At 45.3% G+C, this 25,167-nt stretch overlaps 1 protein-coding gene and 1 long non-coding RNA gene across 5 annotated transcripts in view; one reads left to right on the top strand and one right to left on the bottom strand.

Moving 5' to 3' along the window:
* The window catches only part of LOC127589228 (BAH and coiled-coil domain-containing protein 1), a 62,180-nt gene extending 46,131 nt beyond the window's left edge, over window positions 1-16,049 (top strand). Inside the window, exons 6-29 of one of the 4 annotated variants that reach the window (XM_052048291.1) lie at window positions 340-454; window positions 548-747; window positions 831-989; window positions 1,232-1,503; window positions 1,680-2,025; window positions 2,563-3,495; window positions 4,916-5,085; window positions 5,187-5,323; window positions 5,407-5,517; window positions 7,779-7,893; window positions 8,120-8,333; window positions 8,421-8,597; window positions 9,342-9,515; window positions 9,622-9,905; window positions 10,374-10,445; window positions 10,533-10,662; window positions 10,748-10,862; window positions 10,998-11,073; window positions 11,698-11,806; window positions 11,883-11,999; window positions 12,085-12,231; window positions 12,397-13,634; window positions 13,737-13,973; window positions 14,073-16,049. In XM_052048291.1, coding sequence (XP_051904251.1) covers window positions 340-454; window positions 548-747; window positions 831-989; window positions 1,232-1,503; window positions 1,680-2,025; window positions 2,563-3,495; window positions 4,916-5,085; window positions 5,187-5,323; window positions 5,407-5,517; window positions 7,779-7,893; window positions 8,120-8,333; window positions 8,421-8,597; window positions 9,342-9,515; window positions 9,622-9,905; window positions 10,374-10,445; window positions 10,533-10,662; window positions 10,748-10,862; window positions 10,998-11,073; window positions 11,698-11,806; window positions 11,883-11,999; window positions 12,085-12,231; window positions 12,397-13,634; window positions 13,737-13,973; window positions 14,073-14,282 — 5,858 coding nt within the window. In that variant the 3' untranslated portion in view covers window positions 14,283-16,049. Of the gene's footprint in view, window positions 1-339; window positions 455-547; window positions 748-827; window positions 990-1,231; window positions 1,504-1,679; window positions 2,026-2,562; window positions 3,496-4,915; window positions 5,086-5,186; window positions 5,324-5,406; window positions 5,518-7,778; window positions 7,894-8,119; window positions 8,334-8,420; window positions 8,598-9,341; window positions 9,516-9,621; window positions 9,906-10,373; window positions 10,446-10,532; window positions 10,663-10,747; window positions 10,863-10,997; window positions 11,074-11,697; window positions 11,807-11,882; window positions 12,000-12,084; window positions 12,232-12,396; window positions 13,635-13,736; window positions 13,974-14,072 lie in introns of all 4 variants that reach the window. The other 3 variants (XM_052048290.1, XM_052048289.1, XM_052048288.1) reach the window with 3 other exon arrangements.
* Window positions 1-25,167, bottom strand: part of LOC127590157 (uncharacterized) — a 55,138-nt gene that overhangs the window by 16,101 nt on the left and 13,870 nt on the right. The gene's annotated exons all lie outside the window — the stretch shown is intronic.

The raw sequence follows: 25,167 nt of genomic DNA, 5'->3' as shown, positions 1-25,167 counted from the left end.
TCAAGCTACAACTGTTTATACTGATATCATATACGTAAGGCACATGTACAGACAAAACCAATCGTTCTAAATGAAAGAAAAGCAAGTGGAAGAGCTCGAAAGAAAATATAAAATGTAATTCACATCTAAATTGCAGTCCAAAGATAGCATCACGCTGGGCACAACTCCCCCTGCTGCCGAGTGGCTGGAATAGTCTTGAGTTGAAGTATAAACGTGCCAAGTCTCTGGTGGGTTAAGTTTGGGTTTTGAGAAAAGGGGAGGCACCAGGGAATTTGTGCTTTCCTTGACACACAAGGCTGAACAGAGGTAGTTAATTCTAAGGTAATGTTTGTCTCACAGGACCAGCTCACACCATGTATCCCTCAGATCCAACTACTGAAGAGGAGAGGAAAATGATAAGTGGGGAACAGATAGGGCTAACATCTTTGGACAGAGATCGGGATGTATATATCAGGTAAACCATTTTAAGTCATTTATTTTACAGATTGTGGATTGTTCTATGATTTGCAATCCCCTATGTATGCCTTTCTCTGATATCCCAATGCAGAGATAATAAGGAAAGGGTGGAGTTTTCAAGGATTCATCCCTCCAACAGCTGTCACGGGGACCTCACTTCTCATCTTATGGTCCCAGGCGGGACTTCCCTCCAATCAAGCCAATTAGCAGACCCTGCTGCACATTCTGCTCACCACCATTGGATGCCAAGAACTGGAAGCCCATCCCTTTGGATGACAGGACACTCTTATGGTAAAATCCCAGCCTATTGTTGAGTTCATTTCAGGAACCGGGGATTGATTTGATACAGAATAACCATCCTCTATCTAAAGCAGGTATTGGTCATACAGCCCTGCACCAGAACCTTCCCCCTGGTTTCTCCACAGCCATGCCAGGCCCTCTCCAAACGGTCCTGCCTCTGCCTCAGGATCCCTCTGCCCAGTTGGTGGTCCTGCCCACGGATGCCCCTGCCCATCCTGCACCCCACCACCTCGGTAGGTCCTCAAGAGCCCTTTTCTTTCATCTCTTGCTGACTCAGCAACATACCACACACACACACACTTGCATTTTGACCTTCATTCCATCTTGAAAAAGTCTGCTTTGATATCATACATATATGGTGATGACATACAGTACTATTTTCCCTTCTGCAGCTGAGTACAGAGTGAATATGGTTTGCCTGGTTGGCAGGACACTGATTGTTGCTCTTGTCCGGTCATTCCCCTGCTCTCATTAGATGTGATGGAACAGCCAGGGCTTTGGCCCCCAGTGTATGGCGCCCGGGGCCCAGCCTCCCACATGCAGCATCCCACAGTGTACTCTCGATCCCAGTTTCTACGGCAACAGGAGCTGTACGCTCTCCAGCAGCATCAACAGCTCCAGCATCAGCACCAAAGCCACCAGTCGCCGCAAACGCATGCGCAGCCTCATCCACCGCAACAGCAGCAGCAACAGCACAAAGGTGTTCACGGCATGGATATGCAACATCACGCCCCCCACATTGCACAGGTGACTGGAAATCAATGTGTTGAATTGACAAGAATTAATCGAACCCACTGAAAGCCATAAAGTCAGAAAATGTTTTACTTTATGTTCAGCATTTTGTATGCAGCTATGGTCTTTTTTCAAGTATTTTATAAAGTTGAGTTTGAGTCTTTTATAATGTCTCGTCTTAACCCCAATAGATGCAGAAAAGGGCAGATGAATCCACTGTTGACCTGGAGGAACTCATTCCAAAACCAAGGACATCAAAACCATCCAAGCCCTACTCTTACAACCCCGCTCAAAGGAACACCTCGCCCCCTGGAGCCTGCACTGCTCACTTGTCCCCTTGTTGCCAGTCCCCTTCAATGCGCCCACATCCCAAAAGCACTCCCTCCACACCATGCCCTGTTCCCAGCCCCGCTGTTACAACCCCTCAATCTCCGACCATTAGTCCAGCCACGTCCCAGATGCCCAAGGGGGCTGACCCCCAGGATAAGCGAGGGGAGGGCCAGCCCCTGCAAGATTACCCAGAATCTTTGGAGCCGGGTGAGCGTAAGCACAATCATTACAATGGAAATATTTTGAAGTGTCAAAAGGAGTTTCAACTTAATTCATGAGTGCATGCGGTATTTGAGGCAATACAGGCGTTGTCTTTTATAAGTTTGAATTTAAGTACTTGCGAGGCTTATTTTTTCAACATATTACAGCTGCGGTAAATCAGACTAAGACAGATACTTTATATTACTTTCCGTTTATCGGTTGCCAAAGTGTGCTTCATGTGAGTGCAAACCTCCGTCAAGGCCAAGCTATTGCAATTTGGATCAGCGCTACATTGTACACCTTCAGAAATGCCAACACGCATCCTCTTTTACAATTTTAACAAAAGCGGGAATGAATTCCGTAATTTGTTCAGATCCAAACTGAAATGTAAAAGGATTTTGCTTGGTTCATGCATTACTGCTCCTTAAGGTTTTGTGGAATATTTAGTTTTGGCATCACCCTGCAAACTGACAAACAAACTGATGAGATCATAACCTTCTGGTGGAAGTAAGTGAAGTAATTAAAATCTCTTTCTCCCACAAGACCTGCCGCCTGGATACACATACTCTGCTGTTCCGATAGGCTACAGAAACGGGCCTTCTCCCCAGGATATTCAGCTTGCAGAACCAGCCGAACTGGAAGCGATCCAATCTGAGCCCTGTGAGCATGCCCCCCAGCCTCTCTCAAGCCTCGGGGAAGGGATGGACTGCCAAGCGGTGATCAGGCCACTCCCAGAGCCACTGGCACCAAAGGAAATGGAGAAGGGTGATGAGGGAAGCATCAACAAGGGAGTCCTGCACCAAAGGGAGGAGGTGGAGGCAGCAGCGGTTACAGTAGCTAACTATGTAACAAGGGAGAATGAGGTGGAGACGCAGGGGGCCGCCGAGGAAGAGATGCTTGTCTGCCCCCCTGCTGACAGCCCCGTGTGCGAGGCTGCTTCCTGTCCATTGCCCCTGTGCATGGATGAACCTGAAAGGTCAGAGACTGTCATCACCTTGGAGGATGATGATGATGAGCCACTGGGTGAGGAAAGCCAGGTGGAGCATGCTATGTCAGAAGAGCAGAAGCCCATCCTGGGCACCATTGTGGAGCTAAACCCTACACCTCCGGTAGCCCTTGAGGAGCAGTGCGCATCCACGGAACTAAACGACACCAAACAGCAGCAGGGGAACAAGATGGCCGCTGACATCGCCTCAATGGAAATGGCATGTCTTTCCCCTGCTGCGGTGTCCGCCCACAGCCCGAGCCAGACAACTGCTGCTGAATCCCCAAAACCTCTTGTGCCCTGCTACTGGAGCCTTGAGCTGCTCATCGCTGCAGCTTTCTGCACAGACGTACCCCCGTTTCCCTTGCTCCCTTTCAGTGCTCCATCAGTCAGCCCATCTCAGACCAACCCATGCAAGGGAATGGAGCTTCTCAGTGAGGTGGCTGACCTGGAGCTACAACAGAAAAGGCATAGCAGTGGGGAAAGCCAAGGTAAGGAAAGCATTTTTCTTGTCACCATTAACACACTCCAACCAGTAGACTCCTCTTTTCCCAACGAGACCACCTCCCACTTCCCCCTCCGGGGTAGCCTCAGTTGCTCTGCGCTCCCTCTCCTAGATTCGTCTCTCTTCTCCATCTCTAGAGCCTCTGGTGAAATCTCCCTCGGGAAGTCCTCCGCATGCCTGCTTGCTGTTCCTTTCTTTGGTGCACTAAAAGGCAGTTTTATTTCCTAAAAGGCTGCTCTTACGATGCAAAAGCCTCTGGAGGGAGAGAGAAGAAAGTAGTAGGACAGGGTTGAACATTGTAAGACGGGGTGTTCACCTCTTTCTTTCCCCACATATTTTTCCTTGAGGAAAGATGTTATTTGAGTTACACCTGCCCTTGCGTAACTTTCAGTCACAAAGCAGTGACATTGCTTTTCATTTCCATTTATGTCCTGACATACAACCATCACCTCTATTCCTGACCTGAACATCTTCTATCCTAACACAAAACGCATCACGTGAACTTACTCGTTTGTCCCCACAAGGCATCAAAGTAAATGAATTAACACTGAACAGATTGCTATTGTATCAACAAGGGAGTCCTGGACCAAAGGGAGGAGGTGGAGGCAGCAGCGGTTACAGTAGCCACACTGGATACAGTACACATCTTATACAGTAAAAGAAACCCAATGATTGTTCCACCACGTCGACAACACTACCCAATGTGTAATCACAAAAGCAGTCAGTGTTTTCAGCACCCCGGAGCATTGCCTTGCTAATTAGAAGTCATTGTTGGAAAGTGCCTTTTAAAAGCTTCCTTGTTTTCTAATGTGCCATGTGTTTTATATAATTCAAGCAAAGGATGTTTTGTGTTTACCACAGCATCCTAATGCATTGAACAACTCCCAAATGGGGCTTTTATAAAATAATAATAATATATATTTTTAAAAGGCTTCATCCACTGAATCTGGAGTCAGTGAAGCGAGCGCCGTTGACAGCGTTCAAAGTCACAGCAAGCCGATCGAAACACAACATGAGCAAAAAACAATCTTTAAAATTTTATACATGCAAAAAGAGAATCAGCTCTTCTCTCCTTGCTTAAAGCTCGGTCTAGACGGCCAGCTATATCCTTTGACTAATTTTCTCCTGTCCTATTGTCACTACGACAAGTATTTTATGTCACATCACATTGCCCGGCATCTGTAGTCTCACTGCGGGATGTTTTATTGCTGTGTGAAAGCGGAAAGCTGCGGCAATAAGCTGCCTTTGCTGGGTGTGATGTAAAATGCAAAAGGTGGACGCGCTGGATTCTGTGTAAAAGCCAGATAAATGCCAGTTCTTCTTATTATAATTTTGCAAGATCTCTAAATGGTTTCTGAGGTTTCTGTCTCAATGCGGAGCCTCAACCTCATCTTTTTCTTCCCTAGCGGAGGAGTTGCTGATGTTTGACCTCCATAGCCTCGCAACTCTGGCGACAGCCCGATCACTGGAGATGAGTTCACAAGCGGACAACACTACATGTTCAGGCCGACAATTCCCAGCCCGCAGGACCTTCAACTTGCGGAGGAAATGCAGCTGGACACCACGCAATGAACCGGTAACAATGCATTTTTTTTATTTGGCCACCAAACCTCTTCTTTGGGGTTTCATTCGCAAAAATAGAGATGAATGTTAAAAGAGACAATGGACACTTTCCAGGTGTGCCAAGCTAAAGGCAGCATGGAAACGATGGACGGTCCTGAGCTTGAGATGCGTGTCAAGTTGGCTGAGCTTCAACGTCACTACAAAGAGAAGCAAAGGGAGCTGGCTAAGCTACAAAGGAAACACGATCACCAGTGAGTCGGAACCGCCTTTCTGAACATTTATACACATTTTTTTAAAAATACATACATCATTTTTTCGATGTGCATTCAAACAGAAAAGAGGAAACGCCACGTAGCCCAGCACGAAGAGGACCGGGACGACCCAGGAAGAAGAAACCCATCCTTGCAACAAGCTCAGTGTCGTCTGAGGGCCAAAGAAAAGTCAAGTATGTACACGTCTGAACCATCTCTCCGACTACATACCTTTCAGTGGCATTAAATAGGGATAAGGGAGAAGTCAAACGAACCATTCAAGAAAATACACTTAGTTCTTAACCGTGGTGTTAATTCTTTAACAGCATACCTGTGTCAGCTGTGCTTATGGCTATTTGCAGAATATTTTATGTTTGGACATACTTGCAAATACTAATCATTAGGTTTCAAACTGCGTGGCATTATTGGAGTGTTTGTAATGCTTGGTTGGGTTCGGGGTAATGTGGGGGTTGAAGGGGTGGATAGAGTACAATGAATTCCCTGGTATTCTTGAACTGCACGAGGAATGCGGCACCTCACTGTCATCCAAACCCAAAGGGTCAATGTGGGTCCTGGAGGATAACATGACGGTCATGTCGTGTTGGTGCTCAGCTCTCAAAGTTTTAAGAGGCAAATGGGCAGGGCAATTCAAGTTCAATTTCAGCATCTCCAACATAAAAATATTAAACATGAGGAAAGGGTCTTTACTTGATTTCATTTTTGGTAATATGAGACCTTTTAAGTAGTGTAGTTCCCGTTACGGCAAAAGAATTGGGGGGGGGGGGGGGGAGATACTGTCAGGCTTCAGTTACTTGTTTCAGGCTTCTTCTTGGGGTTTCCGGGCAACAGCAATGCCCTGAGCTGCCCTTCTGCAATGTCACCTCCACTCTTCTTTCAACCGTGTGCCCCCTGCCCCCTCACCAGGCCAGTGCAGACATGAGGGGAAGGGAAACGCTGATGCTGGGTGACAGTGACGCCAAAGTGAAAGGGTAACGGGGCCACGGCCCTGCAGCAGGGTGCAGTGGAGGGAGGGTGGCCACAACTGAACATGCCATGGGGTTGTTGGGTGTTTTGCGAGCTGTAGCACAGCATAGTTGCGCACTGTTGTGTTCTTGAATGAGTCATAGCCCGTTTTGATGTTTGGGTTCCATGACTGAGGGCAATGGGGTAAATCAAGTACAGGGATCGAGGCCGAAGCTAGAACTGGTGTCCTTTGTGAGTATTGTTGTACAGCTTTTCAGATCAGCTGATCATTTAGTCGCAGTGGGAAAAGTCAACATATAAGTCGTTCATCGCGTCAGGTTTAGCGGCAGACGTTCGTCTGCAGTGGGGAGCATTCTTTCAGACAAATTACACTGTACTGTCAGTCTATTGGCAGTCCCCACTACACAACAACAACATTCATTGTATTTCGTTATGGATTGCGAAGGCCACATTCCGATTACGAGATACTAGGGCTGCTTACTCACCCATATATTATATATATATACTGTATCTGCACGTGTCTCAAAGTTTTTAAAAGATTTGCTATTAATGCTCCCATCTGGTCACTGAAAATGAAGGATGTGAGTCATTCTCAACCCCAAATATCCACCAAACACAACGATACAAATGATTATTCTTGTGTGCCGTTATGCATACAGTTATGGCCTACACAGCGGATTGTGTGATATTTACAATTAGCCATTGCCATTTAGGATTGAGTTCCACTCAACCACATTTCGTAGTGGTCCCGTGATTCACTGACAACTGGTCCAGGGTGTAGTCTGCCTTTAGACTACAGCCCACAGAATAAGCGGTGCAGAAATTAGATGGATGGATTTCATCAAAGATTTTAGCGGCTACTGAATTGTATAGTGCATATAAATTATAGGGTTTTTTTTCTTTGGGCATCCAAGCTTTTTCTACTGTGTAAATGTTAGGGATGTCACAGGCTGTGCACACAATAGGAGAGCGGAGGTTAATCTATTGTTTGAGCATGTTTCAGTGCGGTCTATGGACAGGCGTACAAGAGCGCCAGTCAAGGGCAATTGAAGTGGTTGATCGGTAATGCTGCTTCGTGCTGGTGAAAGTGTCCAGGACAGATATGAAAATGCACTTTTTTTCACTGGAGACAACAGTGCTATGTATAAATGTGATTACTTCCAATCACTTGCCCAAACCGTCAATGCTAGTTGACGTGCTCCATACTCTGTTTTGTGCCAATCTCCCATCAAACAACCATAGCATGCTTGTCAGGTGCCCACTTTTTCCAACAATACTCCGCAGATGTGGGGCTATCACACGTTTATGTTTCTCTATGCTTCGTACAGAGAGAGAAGCCTTATTAAATCTCACAGGGTGGTGACTTAATTGTTTTTCCATATGATGGCCTCGCTCCCATCTCTCTTTTTTTTTTTTCAAACCACTGGCATCCTTCTCAAATGAAATCATCTCCCCCTGTTTTGATTGACAGGCTGATGGTGGCAGGACATTCACTGACGCCTGAGGAACTAGGAGGGGGAGGAGACAGCCAGAGAAGAAAGAAGAGGCTGTCCAGTCGAGCCTTTGAACAACTTGGCAGTACACAGGTCAGGCCATTGTCCACCATCCTTTAATCATTTTCCTTTCTCAAAATTAAAGAGGCCCACTATATTATTTGCATATTACTTTGTCGAGCTCTGTTTCTAATTAAAGCCAAAACCTCAGGACTTCATGTTAATGCATTTTACACCTGGGCACTTAATATTCCTTTTCACCTTTTATACAGTCTCTGATGTTTTTGCTGTAGCTTTACCAAGGTCTCATTACCCTCTTCAGATAAAAGCGCAAAGTGGCAAAAAAAGTGGTCCTCAAAGTGTACTGGGCTCTAAGCTGGTCGCCGACATGGCACAGCTCAAACAGAAGAGCCAGGGTAAAAAGACCCTCTCAGGGATGCGCTACAGGGACAAGGAGGTTTCACCTTGCCACTCAAAGCATGGACACAGAAGCCAGGGCAACAGACGAGAGTCTGGGGGACACAGCGACACAGGTACATGCTTTCCTATTGTTTCATTCTTTGATTCACACCTAATTGTAAGGGAAGCTAGATCTCAGAAGGGTTGTCCAACTTTCTCAGCAGCAAGTGTGGACAGTGGTCCCCAGGAGAGCTGGCCTGGGGAGGTACACCGTGGATCGAAGAAAGAAACGTATGATCCCACTCATAACAGCAAGACCGGAGCGAGGGTTCACCGTGGACAAAGACGCGAGTCATTGGAAGAAAGTTCAAATCCAGAGAGTGACTCCTCAGAACAAGGTAAGATGAGAATATGCGGGCATCATTCAAAACTATACTTGCTGTTTAGATTTGCTTGCAGATGCACCACACGCATGTCTATTTTTTTTTAACATGAACTGTCTGACAAGTATGGAATGAAAAGCTGATATCCTGCAATGTGAAACATTCAAACAAACACAGCTAATATCTACCTCTGATTAGAAGTGACAGGCAACGAACAGCCACCAATTTCGGCCTGGGGGGTGGTTAAACACTAAAATACCACTGTAAACCCAAAGACCTAGAGGAGTGCTAATGCACTGTATACGCTTGGGAGACTCAATATCGGTAAATCACTCTGAAGGCGACCAGATGTGGGTGAAAAGGTGAGGAACACCTTGTGTTGAAGACAAGGCGCGCACGGACATTTTGACACCTGAGTGATCCGCCTTGTTGGCTGATCTGTGCTACGTGTGCAGATGTGGACACTTGCCTGTGAGAGGCTTTGACAGCCCTGGAGACTGGGAGACTGGCTGGCTCAAGGGGGAGCTATGTGACAAACACGCACACATAAAGTCACACCCAATCACTGTCGTATTACGTTTCTGTTGCATGTGGGTTAACAGCGGGAAATACCGTCGAGGCAAATCACTTAATACATAATTTCAACGAATAGTTCCAACATTTAGTTGAATGCTAATGAAGTGTTCCTTCCAGATCTTCCAGATAATCAGACTTTCTAACCCAAGAATTCACACTCTGTATTCTTGTTTTCAATATCAGGAGAGGAGGATGATGAAGGCAGTCAAGACAGCGATGAAGGTCAAGACCTACAAGCACCACCACCCAGAGATGTGACTTCTAGCTCCTCTGTGACAGGTCCAAGTCCTTCGTCCATTGTAAAACTAGAGGCCAATCAGAAAGCCAGGAACAAAAAACAGAGGCAGGAGCTTTATGGTAAGGCTGACGGCGGATTTATAAGAAATCTTCACGAGAAGCATCTGTTTTGTGTTTCTAGTCATGGCTTGTTAACAGTGTCTGTTTCTGTAATTGAACTGCACAGGCTCTCACAGTCTCTCTGGTGCAGAAGGGGAGGTCAAAGTACGAAAGAAGAACCCCGCTAGACTTAGCCCGGCCAGTGCGGTCAAAATTCGCCAGGTGGACCACAAAACAGAGGGGGTGACCCGACCGTGCACACCGAGGTCCAAGGAGCCTCGGTGGGGAAGCCACAGCAAAAGGGGCAACCGTTTTCGACGTAGCATGGGGCTGCCTACCTTTCCAACAACCAGCGAGAGGTTAAAGAGGGCCACACGCAAGAGTACCGTCTTGAGAGGAACAATTAACAAGGTTAGCACAAACTAATTATTCACAGATGGACATAATAATAATGTAGATTCATTACATTTCCGCGCATAAGGACTTTAAACCATAAAGATGCCCTTGAACAAATGCAAGCCAAACCAAAATACCATGTTTGCTGAACAAATGTATTGGAAGACTGCATTGACGATAAATATTAATGATGTCGAGCCCAGATGGTGTCTGGAACTAATGCTAATCTAGTTAGCAATGAGGTTCAGGGTTCGGCTGCATGGATTTGTTAATGTCTTCACAAATGCCATGATAGGTTTCTCATTCTTGGATCAGGTGATTTTGTTTTTCAAGAGGTAACGTAAGGCAAGTTTGGGGAGGTGGTCGATATTATAGGCAATCATTTGTGTTGTCTTTAAGAGTGACATATATTTTCAGAATCTTTGTCCTATTACCGGAATTTGCAGCACAGTCTGAATTTTTCACCTTCATCTTGTCCATTAGCAGAGAAATAGCTGGGCCCAGGTGACAAAGAGTGAGGACAGCAGCAGGGGAAGAAGAGCGAAAGAGCAACAGGTACCAATGACGGAAGAATTTGAACGGTCACATTTTTTTTTTTAAATGTATAATGAATTCAGGCATCTTTTACTCAATGATCCACAGACAAAGGGTCGAGCGGTTAGTCGGCTGCTGGAAAGCTTTGCGGCTGATGAGGGATTTCAGATGGATGGTAGCAGCTTTTCGGAAGAGGAGGAGGATGACAACAGTGATTCATGCAACAAGAACCCTGAGGGTAAACTAAATTACAAACCGTATCTCACAACTGTTTTTTATGGCTGCTCAAATATTTATTGGGATGATTGTGTTATTGTTGGCAGTTCCTAATTGCGTCTTGGCTAAAGAACTCTTAACGGATGGACTGAAGATACTGGTCTCAAAGGAAGACGAGCTTCTTTATGCTGCCAGGATCCACACCATGGATTTCCCGGATATGTAAGGAATTACACAAGCAGTGGGTTTTTGCCTGTTTGAGTTGAACATTGAGTTATAAAGGCTAAGCATATCAAGAAAAGCAGCAATGGCAAGTCAACAGGTTAAAAATAATCCATACATGTTGTTTCTTTCCAGATTCAGTGTTACGATTGATGGGGAGAGAGGAAACCGCGCAAAGATCTATTCATTGGAGCAACTGCTTCGGGAAGCTGTGAGTTCGTATACAACATTCATTGCTTCACCTTCAGCCTGTAAATAATTGTGTTCCTTGGTTTATTATCTTTGTCTTACGACAAATTAATATGGAGAGAGGTGAGGAACAATATGCCCATAGATTGGACGCTTTTCTCGTCACAGTAGCCATGATAACTTAACTATAAGATCCTTGGTTGGATCTTAAGAGAGATCGTCCACAATTTTCACCGAGCTCCTTCTCGCACACACGCTCACACTCACAACCATGCCTCATCTTTCAAAAGGGTTTCTCGTCATGGCAACAGTAAATGAAAGCAACCTGAAAGAGCCCCCAGTGAGAGGCGGATGTTAGGGCTGCCTGCATTGTTGGAAGGAGGATCTGGCAACCAGCAATCACAAGCTCTCTATTCAGGCCTTCTTTGGTATTACTCAGCAAGTCAGGGTTTACTACATCCAGGCTTCCGTTCCTTTCAGCGCTGACTGGCACATTGGCATGACATGCAGTAAGCAGTGCTTAGAATTGCAGCACGATGGATGCGCAGGAACTTGGGTGCAGTTCACGCAAACTGCTTCAACACGTGTGTTTGATCTTTTGCACAGCTTGTTATAAACCCTAATAGCATTTTGGTCTGGATGTCAGGTTCTCGATGTACGCCCAGAGTCAGAGGCCATGCTAAATGATGGAACCAGGGTGTGCGCTTATTGGAGTGAACGCTCACGCTGCTTGTACCCAGGCTATGTTCGCAGAGGTGAGACATCAACCCCCATTGGTATCCTGTGGATCTCAATTCTTCACTCTCTGGTGAATTGCACGTTTGTCTCTAGCAGGGATTTCAACCGAAGAGGCAAAGCCAGGAGTAATGGTAGAGTTTGATGACGGAGACCGAGGGAAGATATCAGTACCAAATATTCGCCTACTGCCACCGGGATATCAAATACATTGTGGGTGTTTCCTTGCTATGCTCCTGTACATGATATTTATCTGTAAAGAAATGCTAAAAATCTAATTAAAAATATCATTTCTAAGGTGAGGAGACACCTCCTGCTGTGTATGTACCTAGTGGAAGTCAGGCCAAGAAAAGCCCCAGTTTCAATTATGTATCCAGTGACAGACTCAACACTGTTAGTATGGTCAAAAGCAAACAACCGCTAATCCTCCAAAAAAGAAGACCGGGTAAGATTTTGTCTTTTTTTTCATCCTGTTTCTAAAACGCCATATTAGTCCAAATCTTCAAGGAAACTTAGATAATGCCAACAGAAAATTGCATAGCAGATACCTACAGCCCCGTCAGTGTACACATGATACAGTTATACTTCAATTTTGTTTTTTTCATCCTAGGGAGACCAAAGGGATCTGGGAAAAAGCAAAAGCAACAACAGCTGGCTGAAAATGCCAATAAAAATGCTTCTCTTTTTGTGGAATGGCCTTCATTGACCGGCAGCAGGAAGAGAACATCCCATAATCTATTTCAGTTTAATGGGACACCGAGAAAGGCCTTGAGATTGAGGGAGGATGATTCATTTGCCTCGACTCAGATCCAACCGCTTGTCTCCACCCAATCCAAAGGGCTTTTCAGCAGTAGCTTCTTTGAGGTGGACTCCTTTAGTAGCATAGCAAATGGCTACTCCTCCTTCTGTACCAAGCCCACAGGATCACGTCCAGATTTATCTGTCGGTCCGAAAAGTGGGGTTTATGGGCAGAAACGCAGACAAGAGGAGTTGGTACCATCTAAGGGAAAGAAGTCTGAACAAGAGTTTCTGGTCAAGTTAGATCACGAAGGAGTAACTTCCCCAAAGACCAAGAACAGCAAGGCTTTGTTGCTACGAGGTGGCTCTTCCGGTGTGAGTGCAATGCCCAAGACGGAGGGTTACTCACATCCGGTCCTCCTTGTTAAAGACAACAAAAAGGGTGACAACTCTAGGGTCGAACTCCTGAAAGGAACGGCACCCCAAAGAAAGCCGTCCCCTTCATTGCATCTCGGTGAATATGGAGACGTGGGCTTCAGTTCACACAGAGAGTGTCATAGCTCCTACTCTGATATGGATGATGAAGAGGAAGAAGAGCAGGAGAGGAAAAGGGCTGCACTTGCGTTAGCTTCACAAGGTCTAAGGACAGCCGGGCATTTCCTCTCTCATCTCTCAGTTTCATCCTCTTCTTCTGGTTCATCGAGCTCCTCTTCATCAGGCTCAATATCCAGCTCCAGCCTGTGTTCCTCGGACAATGACTCTTCCTACAGCTCAGAGGATGAGGAAAGTTCGACATTAATGCTACAGAACTGCTTGTCTCCTCACCGGGGACTCCTGCAACCCAGTGAACCCTCCACTTCCTCAAGGCAACATTCATTCGTGGCTAAAGCGTTGGCTGTTTCCAATACCAAAGGCTCGCCTGATGAACAGGTCTCCAACAGTAAATCTCTTAAGATGAAAGACTGCAACGGTTCTATTTCTAAGTCATCGAGAGAATTTGTGAAGAAACCGAGAATTCTGCCAGATGACATTTCATGTATTCCAAGGCCTAAGATGTCTGCATTCCTTGTGGGCCGCCAGATGTGGAGGTGGTCTGGCAGCCCGACACAGGTGAGAATATTATAATTTCCAGTCGCAGTCATTTTAGGGGGATGTGAAAAAGGTACATAGTCATCGTAAAGGAAGATTGTTGAAATACCTGCATTTCCACAGAGGCGAGGCCTAAAAGGTAAGGCCAAGAAGCTTTTCTACAAAGCCATCGTGAGAGGAAAAGAAGCAGTGAAAGTGGGAGACTGTGCCGTGTTCCTCTCAGCAGGACGTCCTAACCTACCATACATTGGTAAAATCGAGAACTTCTGGGAGTCTTGGACATCAAGCATGGTGGTCAAAGTTAAGTGGTTCTACCACCCTGAAGAGACCAAGCAAGGAAAGCGGCAGCGAGACGGCACGGTAAGCAGACGTTCCTAGCATACTGAACATTCAAATAAGGCATTTTCCCTCAATGTCTTGGTTTTCATGTCACCGATCTTGAATCCTTTCCCCATCCAGCATGCCCTCTACCAGTCATGTCATGAGGACGAAAACGATGTCCAGACAATCTCTCATAAGTGCCAGGTAGTGAGTCAGGAGGAATATGAGAGTCTGGCACGCAATCCGAAGCCGAACAGTACCACGTCAGACCTTTATTACCTGGCTGGGACATATGACCCCACCACTGGGCAGCTGGTCACTGCTGAAGGGGTTTCAATCTTGTGCTGAACCTCTGTGAGGAAACTACTGAAGAATTCCTCGGTCGGAAATATCAAAGTCCAGTACTTTACATAGAAGACGCCCCCAGGTTGTAAAGTGACGTGTTGCTTGGTTTACGGCTGTCTGAGACTACACACTGGAGACCATTGATGTCTAAACCTTCGTGGAAGAGGAGGAGACTTCGAAAACTTGGACCATTTGAGTGGAATGGCTGAACTCTGGGTCTTTTTGTGCATCACAGCCATTAATAACTGGTGTTCCATTGGTCTAACGGTTCCAGAGGCCCAGCCTCTATCATGAGTCACCAAAACAGAGCTGGGCCAAGTACCACAAAGACCACACTGGTCTCGAAGGACCAATTAGATTAAGAACGAACAAGTGAAAGCGAGACATAGGACTCTCCCAAAGCCTCGTCATTCCAGGGAAATTAAAAATGTGTGAAGTTGATGTCTGTAAATATTTTGAAACTGATCCAAACCAAGCCATACACTTCAGTACCTCTCACCTGTCTTCATTGTTCAGGTGTACAGATTGTACAGATGGAATATTGTATTGTTGCCCGTTGTCGATATGTACATAAAAACTATTTTATACAGGATTATATTGTATATATGAGATTATCTTTCCATGTTTGCAATTGATTTATTTTTATATGTGTATAGATTGTTGTTGGGTTTTCTCCCCTCCTTTCTTTCCTTTTGCTTTGAGAACTCATGATTGAAGATGTTATTGTTGCACTGTGTATACCCTGCTGAGACCGAAACAGACAGAGCACAAAGATTGAAGGATTTGGTGTACAACAGGGCAAGACTCGCTCTCGGAGAGATTTGCGGTCGTCCTGTTTAAAAAAAAAGAGGTCAAGTGGCTTTTTTTGTAAATGTTCTGTTTTTTAACTGTTCTTAATTTTTCTTAACCTATCATTTTTTTATTTATGTTATCCTCAACTGGTTTTTAAGGCAGATCCCAGTGGACTGCAATCATACGTAATAATTTAAGATATGAATGACATTTGTGTCATCGCTAATCATGTCCACGCAAATGAATTTAGAACAAGACTGGGTCTTCTAACAATGTAATTTAATGTGCTTCATCCTAAAAACATACCAAAGTGGCTTTAGTATCTTTATTTGAATTTATCATGTGTAAAGCACCTGTATTGAATTTGAATCAGAAATCACTGATATCGTCTACAATACTCCTCCACTGTGTGTATTGGCTCTGCATCGTGACAATGGCTTCTTGCACATGTACCCGCGGTTTTATCTCGTGAAAAAGAAAAAAAAATAAACAAAAAGAAAACATCAAAAAGCCAAACAGGGAGCATGAGCATGAACGTCCAGGTACTGACAAAATATGAGACTGACCATTCAAAAATGTTATTTCAGTTTGAATATCATGTCTATTTTGTACAGTACATGCACATACTCGATACTAACTGTGAAGGACAATCAGATTCACAAAGCAATGGACTAAGTTCATTCAATCTGAAAATTACGTTTATTTAATTTGTGCCAAGTACCTTTGGTCTACATTAGTCTTGTTTTATATGCAATCCTGACTCTTGTATTCCCAAAGGTGGATTTTTGTTCGCCAACACTATTTATTTTCATGTCAACGTTGCTGTTTGTTGAACGCAAAGAGCGCTTTATGAGAATGTGACACTGTTTTTCCAAGTCGGTGTGATGTCGCATTTCACATTTCTTAAATAAAAGTGGTCTTCTAGAGGCCAAACAGTGAAACAAAATAAAAACACTGGATTGTTCTCGTCCACAAATATCTGTGAATTACGTCTATTATTTTGGTTTTGTCCCTCGTCAACTTATCTTACCCACCACGCGTACAACACTGAACAGTTTGAGGTTGCTCGGATTCACTTGGAGAACACTGATCAGACGCAAAGACCTTCGCCTGCCAAATTTTATTTGTCGTGCTATGTCTTTCTGTGTAAGTGTCTGGGGCTGAGCTAAGTTTGCCCGAGCGGTAGAGTTCCACGGTAAATAGACAGATCTGTCACAGCATCAGATAGAGCCTTCTGGCTTTAACTGCCAAGCTCTGTAAATATGATGCCGACTGATTCAGAGATACAGTTGATGCGCATTTTCGTCATTCAGGGCTAGAGCGTACACTTGCCAAGATTCAAAAAGAATGTGAGGTTATGGCAAAAGGTAGCGATCCTTTGTATGCACTTTTTAGGACATGATCGCAAATATAGATATTTTACATTTTAATCAGAATATAAAAAAATAATCCATTTCATCAAAAAAAGTGGTCGTTTTAAACACAGGGCAGTGGACACGGTTGAAGCATTAGATACGGGATAAAAATGTCTATTTAGCTTTTTGATACAAAGGGAGGAACCACAGAGTCATCATCTTAAGAGTTGGGTTCTGAATTGTTGATTTCTAAACATTTCACATTGGGAGCAATAATAAACCCACAGTCTCCCTCTATCAACACTGAGGCAGTTGCTATTTTCTGCTCTCAATGGGAGACACTTGATGCTAACTTCCGGTGGATGTTCTCTGATTTTTCTTTACGCCATCTTTAAATCGCAAAAGTTCCCCTCCGCCCCCCAAAACATACTTATGCTTTAACTCATTCACTCCCAAAGACGTTTTTAAACGTCTTTTCAGACTTGGTCCAGAATTGGCTGGTACTGAATGAGTTTTAATAAAGATACTTTGATACTGCGGTGCACTGATCCTTCATGTGATACGCCGAGTACGACAGTGAGTGACAATGTCCCAAATTTGAATATTTTACATTTGGTCAAACTGAAATTTGGACAAGCGTTAGAATTTCCACATCCACATTTGCATACATCCCCATCAGCCTTGTCAACGTTTATCTCTGTTCACAGAGTAAATGAACTGCTAACAGGGCCCGAAGGAGAAACAATATGGGTCAATGGCATTCTCTGCGGGTGTTTTCGCCCTGCATGGAGCAACATCGCCACTCCCCCCGGCCCCCCACCAAACGCCCTCACCAGAGGTTAATGGATACATCAGTCATCTCCAACAACAGCCCAGTGAACACAAACAGGAATGTTTGCTACCACAACCTTTTTGTGTTGACTATGGCCGCTGCCCCATGTGAGAGTCGTGCCCCTCTGCTGCCTGAGGAGCGTGCAGGCACGAGAGGAGAAGAGGACAGGGGGTGATAAGTGCCGGTGCGAGTATGATGAGGTTAACTTTCTTTGTTTGGAAAAGGTCTTGCCCCATTACCCCTCCTGTGCTTTGAGATACACAGTCAAGCCAGGAATAGAGTCTGCAATCTAATTTGGAAAATGTGGGTCATAAGGGAAGCAAACCGCCCAACGAATGTTCATGGGAAAGCCGAGGTCACTAAACTGTTACCTATAGTAACACGCCTTTTATTTTATTTTCTTTTTTATAGAAGTACCTCCTCTCTGGATCAGCTTGCTCAGTACACAGACTGCATTGCAGAGTGCCAACGGGAAGAATACTTTCTTCCAGAAATATCTACACCTCATAAATGTCTCGCCCTCAGCTTGACCCTGTCTGGCCTCTGACTGCGAGGGGGTTGAGGTTGAGAAGGGGACAGGCAACCTGGTGTGCATTAGTGTGTGTGGATGTGTGTATAAGAGTTGGTGCCGGATCTTAACAAGATGCTGGCTCTCGCAGCAGGAAAAACATATCAATCAAGCGCTGACTGCCCTTTTCTTAAAGGGCACTAAAGCCCTGCTCATTCATTGTTAAGTGTATCAATTCGAAAGTCACGGCAGTCGTCATAGCACAAATCTAACCATATTGTCAGCGCTACCTTAGTAAACATTGAACGGAAATGTACGAAGAGCATCTATTTGGAACGCTTCCACGTATTTTGTCCGTATTTGGAATGACGCGTTTGTCATAGTTCTGGTTAGGAAGTGCAGGGTGCTACGTGAGCTCCCAGTAGCAATGACGAATAATTGAGGCCCTCGTTCGAGCATTTAAGTTGCCCATCCTTGCGTAGACCGGAGTTCACTTCTTCATTCAATCTTCATTCTTCGCTTTGAAGGAAAATTGGTTCTAAATTCAAACAAAATGGAGGGTGACCAACATTCTGGAACTGATCGTGTTGGACTTATTTTGAAATAAGCAACCACCCGTAACTCATTCAGTACCAGCCAATTCTAGACCAAGTCTGAAAAGACGTTTAAAAACGTCTTTGGGAGTGACTGAGTTTTAATCTTGGTGCTTTCAGTGTCCAAAATCCAGCCATCGCCCATTATGCATTTTATTTGTTCTTAGTCTCCAGAAAAGATTCTGTATCAGTTATGAAAAGAGAGATTTTGGCAATTTTACATTGGATTCGTTTTCTCACACCATGTGCTGATCACAAACTCTGATGTAATACCACGGGCTGTTGTTGGGATGACTGAGGTTCCACATACGAAGAGACAGCAAATGTGAACCTTTATCGTGATTCTAGAATGAGTCAAAGTGAAGATAAAACAAACAAGTACGCATAACTTCATTTGCTGATCATTTATGACACTTTTTAAGAGTGGGCTGGAACTAATGTGTACAATTGGATCTCGTTGTTATAAAAACGACGGCGTGCCAACAGCCACAGTTGTTATCTCAGCAGTCCAATAACCCAGTAGAGTGAAGGCAAGTGAAGTTATAGCCTGTCATAAAAGGGGGTCAGGTGGCGGACAGCTGGAAACTCTGTATATCTCATCAGAGATGACTTTGCTCTTTGTAAGAGAGATACGTACAAACTGGCGAGGTAGATCCCAGTTGGGCTGACGACAAGAGCCAGGATGTATCAAGTGTCACAATAAACTCTTGTGCCTCTATAAAAGAAAAGGAGCAGCATGTGTCAGAAATGGTGTCGGCCCCAACAGTTGAAGCAGTGTTACGACTGGAATTCCTAATCGGTGAGACTTTTTCCACCACTGCAGGGCCAAAACAAAAGGAACGCAGTTTACACGAAAGATTCGGTTAGGTAAGATGAAGAGCGCTGGTGCTTGTCACTTCAAGTTTTCAGTATTATCCGAATGTAAAAAGGGAAGCAAATCACGATGCGTATTTAGGATTCCCTTCAGCCCACAGTCGGCTGAAACGTTGCCTTGGTTTGTCCATGAGAGTGGAGAACGGTTTAAAACAAGTCAAGGCAAACGCGTCAACCGTCCGCTTTGACTCAGCATTGGCGTGACGTTATTTTGCTTTAACATTTCAAGCGCACGCCTGGATTTGTTTTGGAGGTCGGCAACAGTTTAATCAAACGTGCTCCTGACAACTCAAGTGTGAAAAGTTACAACTGAAATGTACAGTCAAGTTAGGATTTTCTGTTGGTTCGTATTAACAAGTTAGCTTTGACTTTCTATCTTTTCAAAACTTGGGTCTACTCTTCATTCCGCGAGCTTTAACGCACTCAAAAATTGACCTTCTGCTGTTAATGTTGTTGTTTGCATTAACGCACGGGTGTCAAAATCAAGGCTCAGGGGCCAGATCCGGCCCGCCACATCATTTTATGTGGCCCGCAAAAGCCATTCGTGTGTCTGCTTCTATGATCCTTGCTAAAGTCTGTACCAAAACGTCCAATTGCGATTGTGTCATAGATAACGTTGAAATGTAGCTATCATTTTGTTACCCTGTTTACACTCGAACGATAATTGAACAAACGACAAATGAGTAGCTAGTTTTTTTTAAGATGCGTCACAAGGAAGCAGTGAGAGGTTCAACGAAGGTGGAAGTGACAGCAGAAACTGTCAGCTAGGTAAGAGTTTTGCTCTTCACCAAACGAGACCTAATGTCTCGAATAAAAGAAACTTTAAATGTAATTTAACAAACAGGAAATTGACTTGAGTGATTACAGAACTAGCAAGCCATCAATTTATTGTGTACAAGTAATAATGAGATGATTACATAAACATTTATTCGTAACGGCCCTCCAAAGGAAGACGTAACGCCAAAGTGGCCCGCGACGAAAATGAGTTTGACGCCTGCATTAATGTTATGTGCTTACGGGCGGAGGACACAACCCTGTCTCGATTTGATTTGACTCTCGAGAATGGTTTAAAACACACACTCAAGACACCTACACGGCTGAAATGGAACAGCAATCGTGACAGGTCTTCTATTGTGCAAGCGCTTCAATCGTTAGCTTTCCGCGGAAGCCACACACTCGTACAGTGCGATAATTCGAAAACGAGGACTTCCAACTGCAAATGGAAGTCGTCCTGGTAATTACCATGTCACCTATTTCCCGTACCTCCCTGTGTTTGGTGCATTCTTGTGTTGACAACAACCAAACCTTGGCGTTTCCCTCGGGTGTTTAACCACTTTCGCGAGCGCCGAGATGGAGCTCTCGCCATCCCATCTCTGTTTACATTGCTCTTCTCTGCTATTTACTCTGCGCTCACTCGTTCTGGTGCGCCGCGCTCCAAACAGCTGTTCCATTATAGGGGGGAGAGCGGGCGCTTCAACCACAATGCTCTGCCGCACGGCTCTCGTCAACAGCCATTACCGCTGCCACCGCAATGATTGCCTGCCTCCGCTGGCACGGATGCAAAAGTCATAAAGCTTATCGTCTCCAGCAATGCCAGAGAGAATTCGGGATAAAGAGTCAGCCAGGGGAACTCTCAGAGGAGGTTGTCAAACCCGTATGAAAACTGACCCAAGGTCTGCTTTGGACTAAGGTTTTTCTTGTCGTAGGGTTGGTCGATACGGCCTCAAAATTACGATCCCAATATATTTTAGGATATTGGTTGACTTTAGAGGCACGCATTACCAGCTGTGAGGAGCTTCGCTTCGCCTGGATGTGCTCCATGACGGTGTGATTTTGCTTGAGTCGCGAAACCAGTTCATGTTTCCACTTGTCGCGGTAACACTGCATGCTATTCTCACCCTGAGGTCATCATGTGGGCGATGGCACGCTATGGCACACTCCTACTTTATCAAACGACAGTTGCATGTCACTGAATATACAGTGTGCTTCCGTCATTTTTACATACATGTCCCTGAAATATATAATCCTATTAAACGTTGGAGCCACACCACGAAAGTCATGAGGTCGTTTTATGCGATATTTTACAGTTTTGTTTTTGTTCTGTTGGTCAACGCAGCTGGTGCCGAGTAAGTCGACAGTGAAACCTTGCCCCAGGCGACCCGTGGACTGCCGCAAGGCGGTGTGGCTACATGGACAAGAAACTGCGCATAAATGATTGGGCCGGAGATGGGATTTTCAGGCTCACTACTCTACGTTGTTGCTTACATATGGAAAAATATTCATCAAAAATACAACTTGAAGCACGACTTGGTTGCAACCAGAAAATGGCTGTCTGGATGGATGGATGAGGTGGCTATGTGCTTGTTAGCCAAACCCTTTGGTCAATGATAACCGCACAATAAAAGTGCAGATGGTGGTTGAGAAACACTTCCGCATGTTAAAGAGTATCCACAAGACTTATAAAACAACAAGACTTATTCCGACAGTTGCCAAAAGAACGCATCTGTGTTTCTCATTCGATTCACTGCCTCGACTACTTTTAAAAATACACAATCTCTTAAGATACAAGGTGTTAATAAGCCTTGTGACTGGCACTTGGACAACTTATTAACATGAGTTGAAGCCCCTGGGCTGCTAAGCTGGGCTTTGATCAGACATTTTGGAGACACTGCGCTGTTTCTTCAAACAAATCCATTGGGGCCAATTCCAAACAAACTTATCGAGCATCAAGTGTACCCTAAGGTGCATGGCACGGCTATAAACGCATGTCGTCTTCAATAGCAACGTGAGGAGCTGAAAAGAAGATTCATACACGTGAGGTCAAAGTAAGAAAAGGAAAGTGAACAGCATGCATGGGTATTATGCGATGAGATCGGCTGACACACCTCTGCAACCTTGCCAGAGGCCAATCCCGAACCCTCTCCTGTGATAACAGTTATGTACAGAAAACCAATTTCGGCTTATATCCGCTCTTGAATTTAAGCACCGGCAAACTGTCAGTGGGGGAAGACATCAAGCCGGGGTGAGTGAATGAAACGCGCAGAAAGAAAAGGCGGCCCTCAAAGCCTGCGGCTAAACAGCAGGGGTCAAAGGCAAGAAAAGGGAAAAAGATGTGGACAAGAAAGAAAATGAAACCGAAATGGACCAATTCAGTAGGCACGGGCGAACTGTGAAGTCACCTGAGGGTAGGCTCATACACGGTTTGTGTCTCCATGGAGACTGGGCTTTCGGAGTGCACGCGTCGGTGGGGGCAAACTGTTGACCAACTGGCCCGATTTCCACACGGTGTTCCTGACCAGACCGAGACCACAAGCAGGCCGGTGGTCAAACTGGACTGATGTGGACAGCGGGGAACTAAAAGGTAAATGGGCTGCATTTATAAAGCGACCAAAAACCTGCGCAGTGTACTACGGCATACTTTGGTCTGAGCAGTTCAGTCAACTCAGTTGAACACGAGTGTGACAAAATAATTCATCCATCCATTTTCTGATGCGCTTTATCCTGACTAGGGTCACGGGGTGTGCTGGAGCCTATCCCAGCTGTTTTCGGGCAGTAGGCAAGGGGACACCCTGACCCGGTTGTCAGCCAATCACAGGGCACGTGGAGACGAACAACCTTTTGCGCTCCCACTCACGCCTAGGGACAATTTTAGAGCGTTCAATCATCCCGCCGTGCATGGTTTTGGAATGTGGGAGGAAACTGGAGTACTCGGAGAAAAACCACGCAGGCCCGGGGAGAACATGCAAACTCCACACAGGGAGGCCGGAGGTGGAATTGAACCCGGTATCTCTGCACTGTGAGGTCGACGCACTGCCCACTCGATCACCGGACAAAATAATACAACTCAAATTTCCTCAAATATGATTAGTTAAAAACAGCCTCATCTGCTAACATTTCTTCAAGTATAAAGGGCTAGCATCAAAGGTACTGTATTTCGTCTTAAAGAATTAAAACGACAGATAGTATCTTATCGCGCGGCATCTTGAGCTATAAATAAGAATGTGCAGAATAGCTTCCGTCCAATACAAGTTCAAGACACTCAACTCATTCACACCCAAAGACGTTTTTAAACGTCTTTTCAGACTTGGTCTAGAATTGGCTGGTACTGAATGAGTTAAACGCAGGACTTTTCGATCATCTCTGGATTTCCTTGGCCATCCTGACCGGAGGAACCAAATCAGATACTCAAGTCGGGCTTCCTCTGCGGTCCAACGTTCAGCGTCGGCTTAAAGGGGCCCACTCCGAACGCGCGGCGCATTATGGAAGTTTTAATAGGTGATCAGAGCAGCTGCTGCCAGCACAGCGTTGATTTACCGCGGCTAAGAGAGGGCTTAATGACTATAGAAGCAGACAGCTCTTAACCCTTTGATGTGCTCCGGATAATGTAATAGGATCAGGTAGCCCCCTTGGGAAAGTTGCATGTGCGCTCACGAAAATGAGCATATACAAGGCCCCGGCGCTTTGGGAATCCAATTACACTATCCGAAAACTCCTTAATAAGAGAGCGCCGCTCCCTTTCCGTTCAGTTGGAACAGCGCATGGCTCGAACCGGCGGTCAAAGCGTTTGACACGCTTGTAACGGCCGTGCACCAGTGTGTAAACGCACTCCAATCCAAATGCATACGCACTTGGGTTTCTTGCTGACAGGTGGTGCGTGCTCGAGGAAATAAAAGCTTAACTGGCACAAAATGCCCCGGCAGGCTTAGCGCTTTGACGGAGCACCATTGGGGTGCTCGTCCAGAAGTTAGCACTATTCACATCATGCAACATCCGCTTTGAGGGCCAAGGGAGCACAGATTTTGTTTTGCAGCGTCTGAAGATGCATCAAGTGCAATTTTTTATTTTTTTTATTTTTTATGACAGGTACATGAAACATGGAGCAGTTCAAAAGGAGAGCCAAGTGTAACGTGCGGAGTAGCAGATGATGCGGCAATGTGCACCCAGACCAAGAAGAAGCTCGGCTTATCAGGTAACTCCATTGCAGTCGAAATTTCGATTGTGGTATGACTTGGAGGATACATTAAAGAATATTAGCAAATCTGGCTACTTTTGTTTGGCGGGTGTGGGGGGGCAATTTAGTTCAAAATCAACCGGACTATGTTTACATGGCAGTTTCGAAGCAGTCATCATACAACAATTGAGAATCTTTGCCAACCGGCTGTTCACCCCGATATAAAACTGGACCCCGGGGCCCATTAACAAATATAGGAATTACAGCTCAATTGTCCAATGGCTCATGGTCTGCCAGGATGTAATCAAAAACAGATGGAATCTTCAACAACAACGACAACGACGACAAAAGAAAAAAAAAAAGTCCATTATTACAGTAAGGATGTCTCCCAGTCGCTCATGAATTAAAGCGAAGCAGATACGGGGACTGTGAATGATGCTGTGCTTCCGGCAGCCGCCAAGTCGCTACCGACCAATGCCAAGTGAGACGGCGCCAGGCACTTCCTGTTGTAAACACGCAAGCCACATTTAGGGAGAGTGTGGGAGTGGTGGGTGGGGGGCGGGGGGGGGGGGGCGGGATGAATGAGAGACAACAGGGGGACGTCGACATGTCCCCAGCTGCTCCATGAAAATTTCCCCAATGAAACAAATGTGTTCAATTTGTTCAGACAACCGTCGGTAGTCTGTTTGAGGGCTGTGTTGGGACAAATGGCATCCCTCCGTGTATTTGTTCATGGAGGCAGACGGCTTGAACGCGACTAAATGGGAGAAGCGTGCAGGATGTTTTTTCTCTCCCACTCCCGCCATTTTTTCTTTTTGCTGTCACCTGAAGCTACCATGGTCTGGACTGTTTTTTTAAAGAGTCAGGGTTGAAGTCAAACGTTAAAAAAAGTTGGTTAGCATAGATTACGGCCAAATGAGGCAGTGCCAAACCTGATCTAGAGGAGGGAGGGCAGGGAGGCAGAAAAAAAAAGCTTGCAGTGTG

Source organism: Hippocampus zosterae, chromosome 17 (assembly GCF_025434085.1).
Source record: "Hippocampus zosterae strain Florida chromosome 17, ASM2543408v3, whole genome shotgun sequence".
Taxonomy (NCBI): domain Eukaryota; kingdom Metazoa; phylum Chordata; class Actinopteri; order Syngnathiformes; family Syngnathidae; genus Hippocampus; species Hippocampus zosterae.
This window is presented reverse-complemented; position numbering and strand designations above follow the sequence as displayed.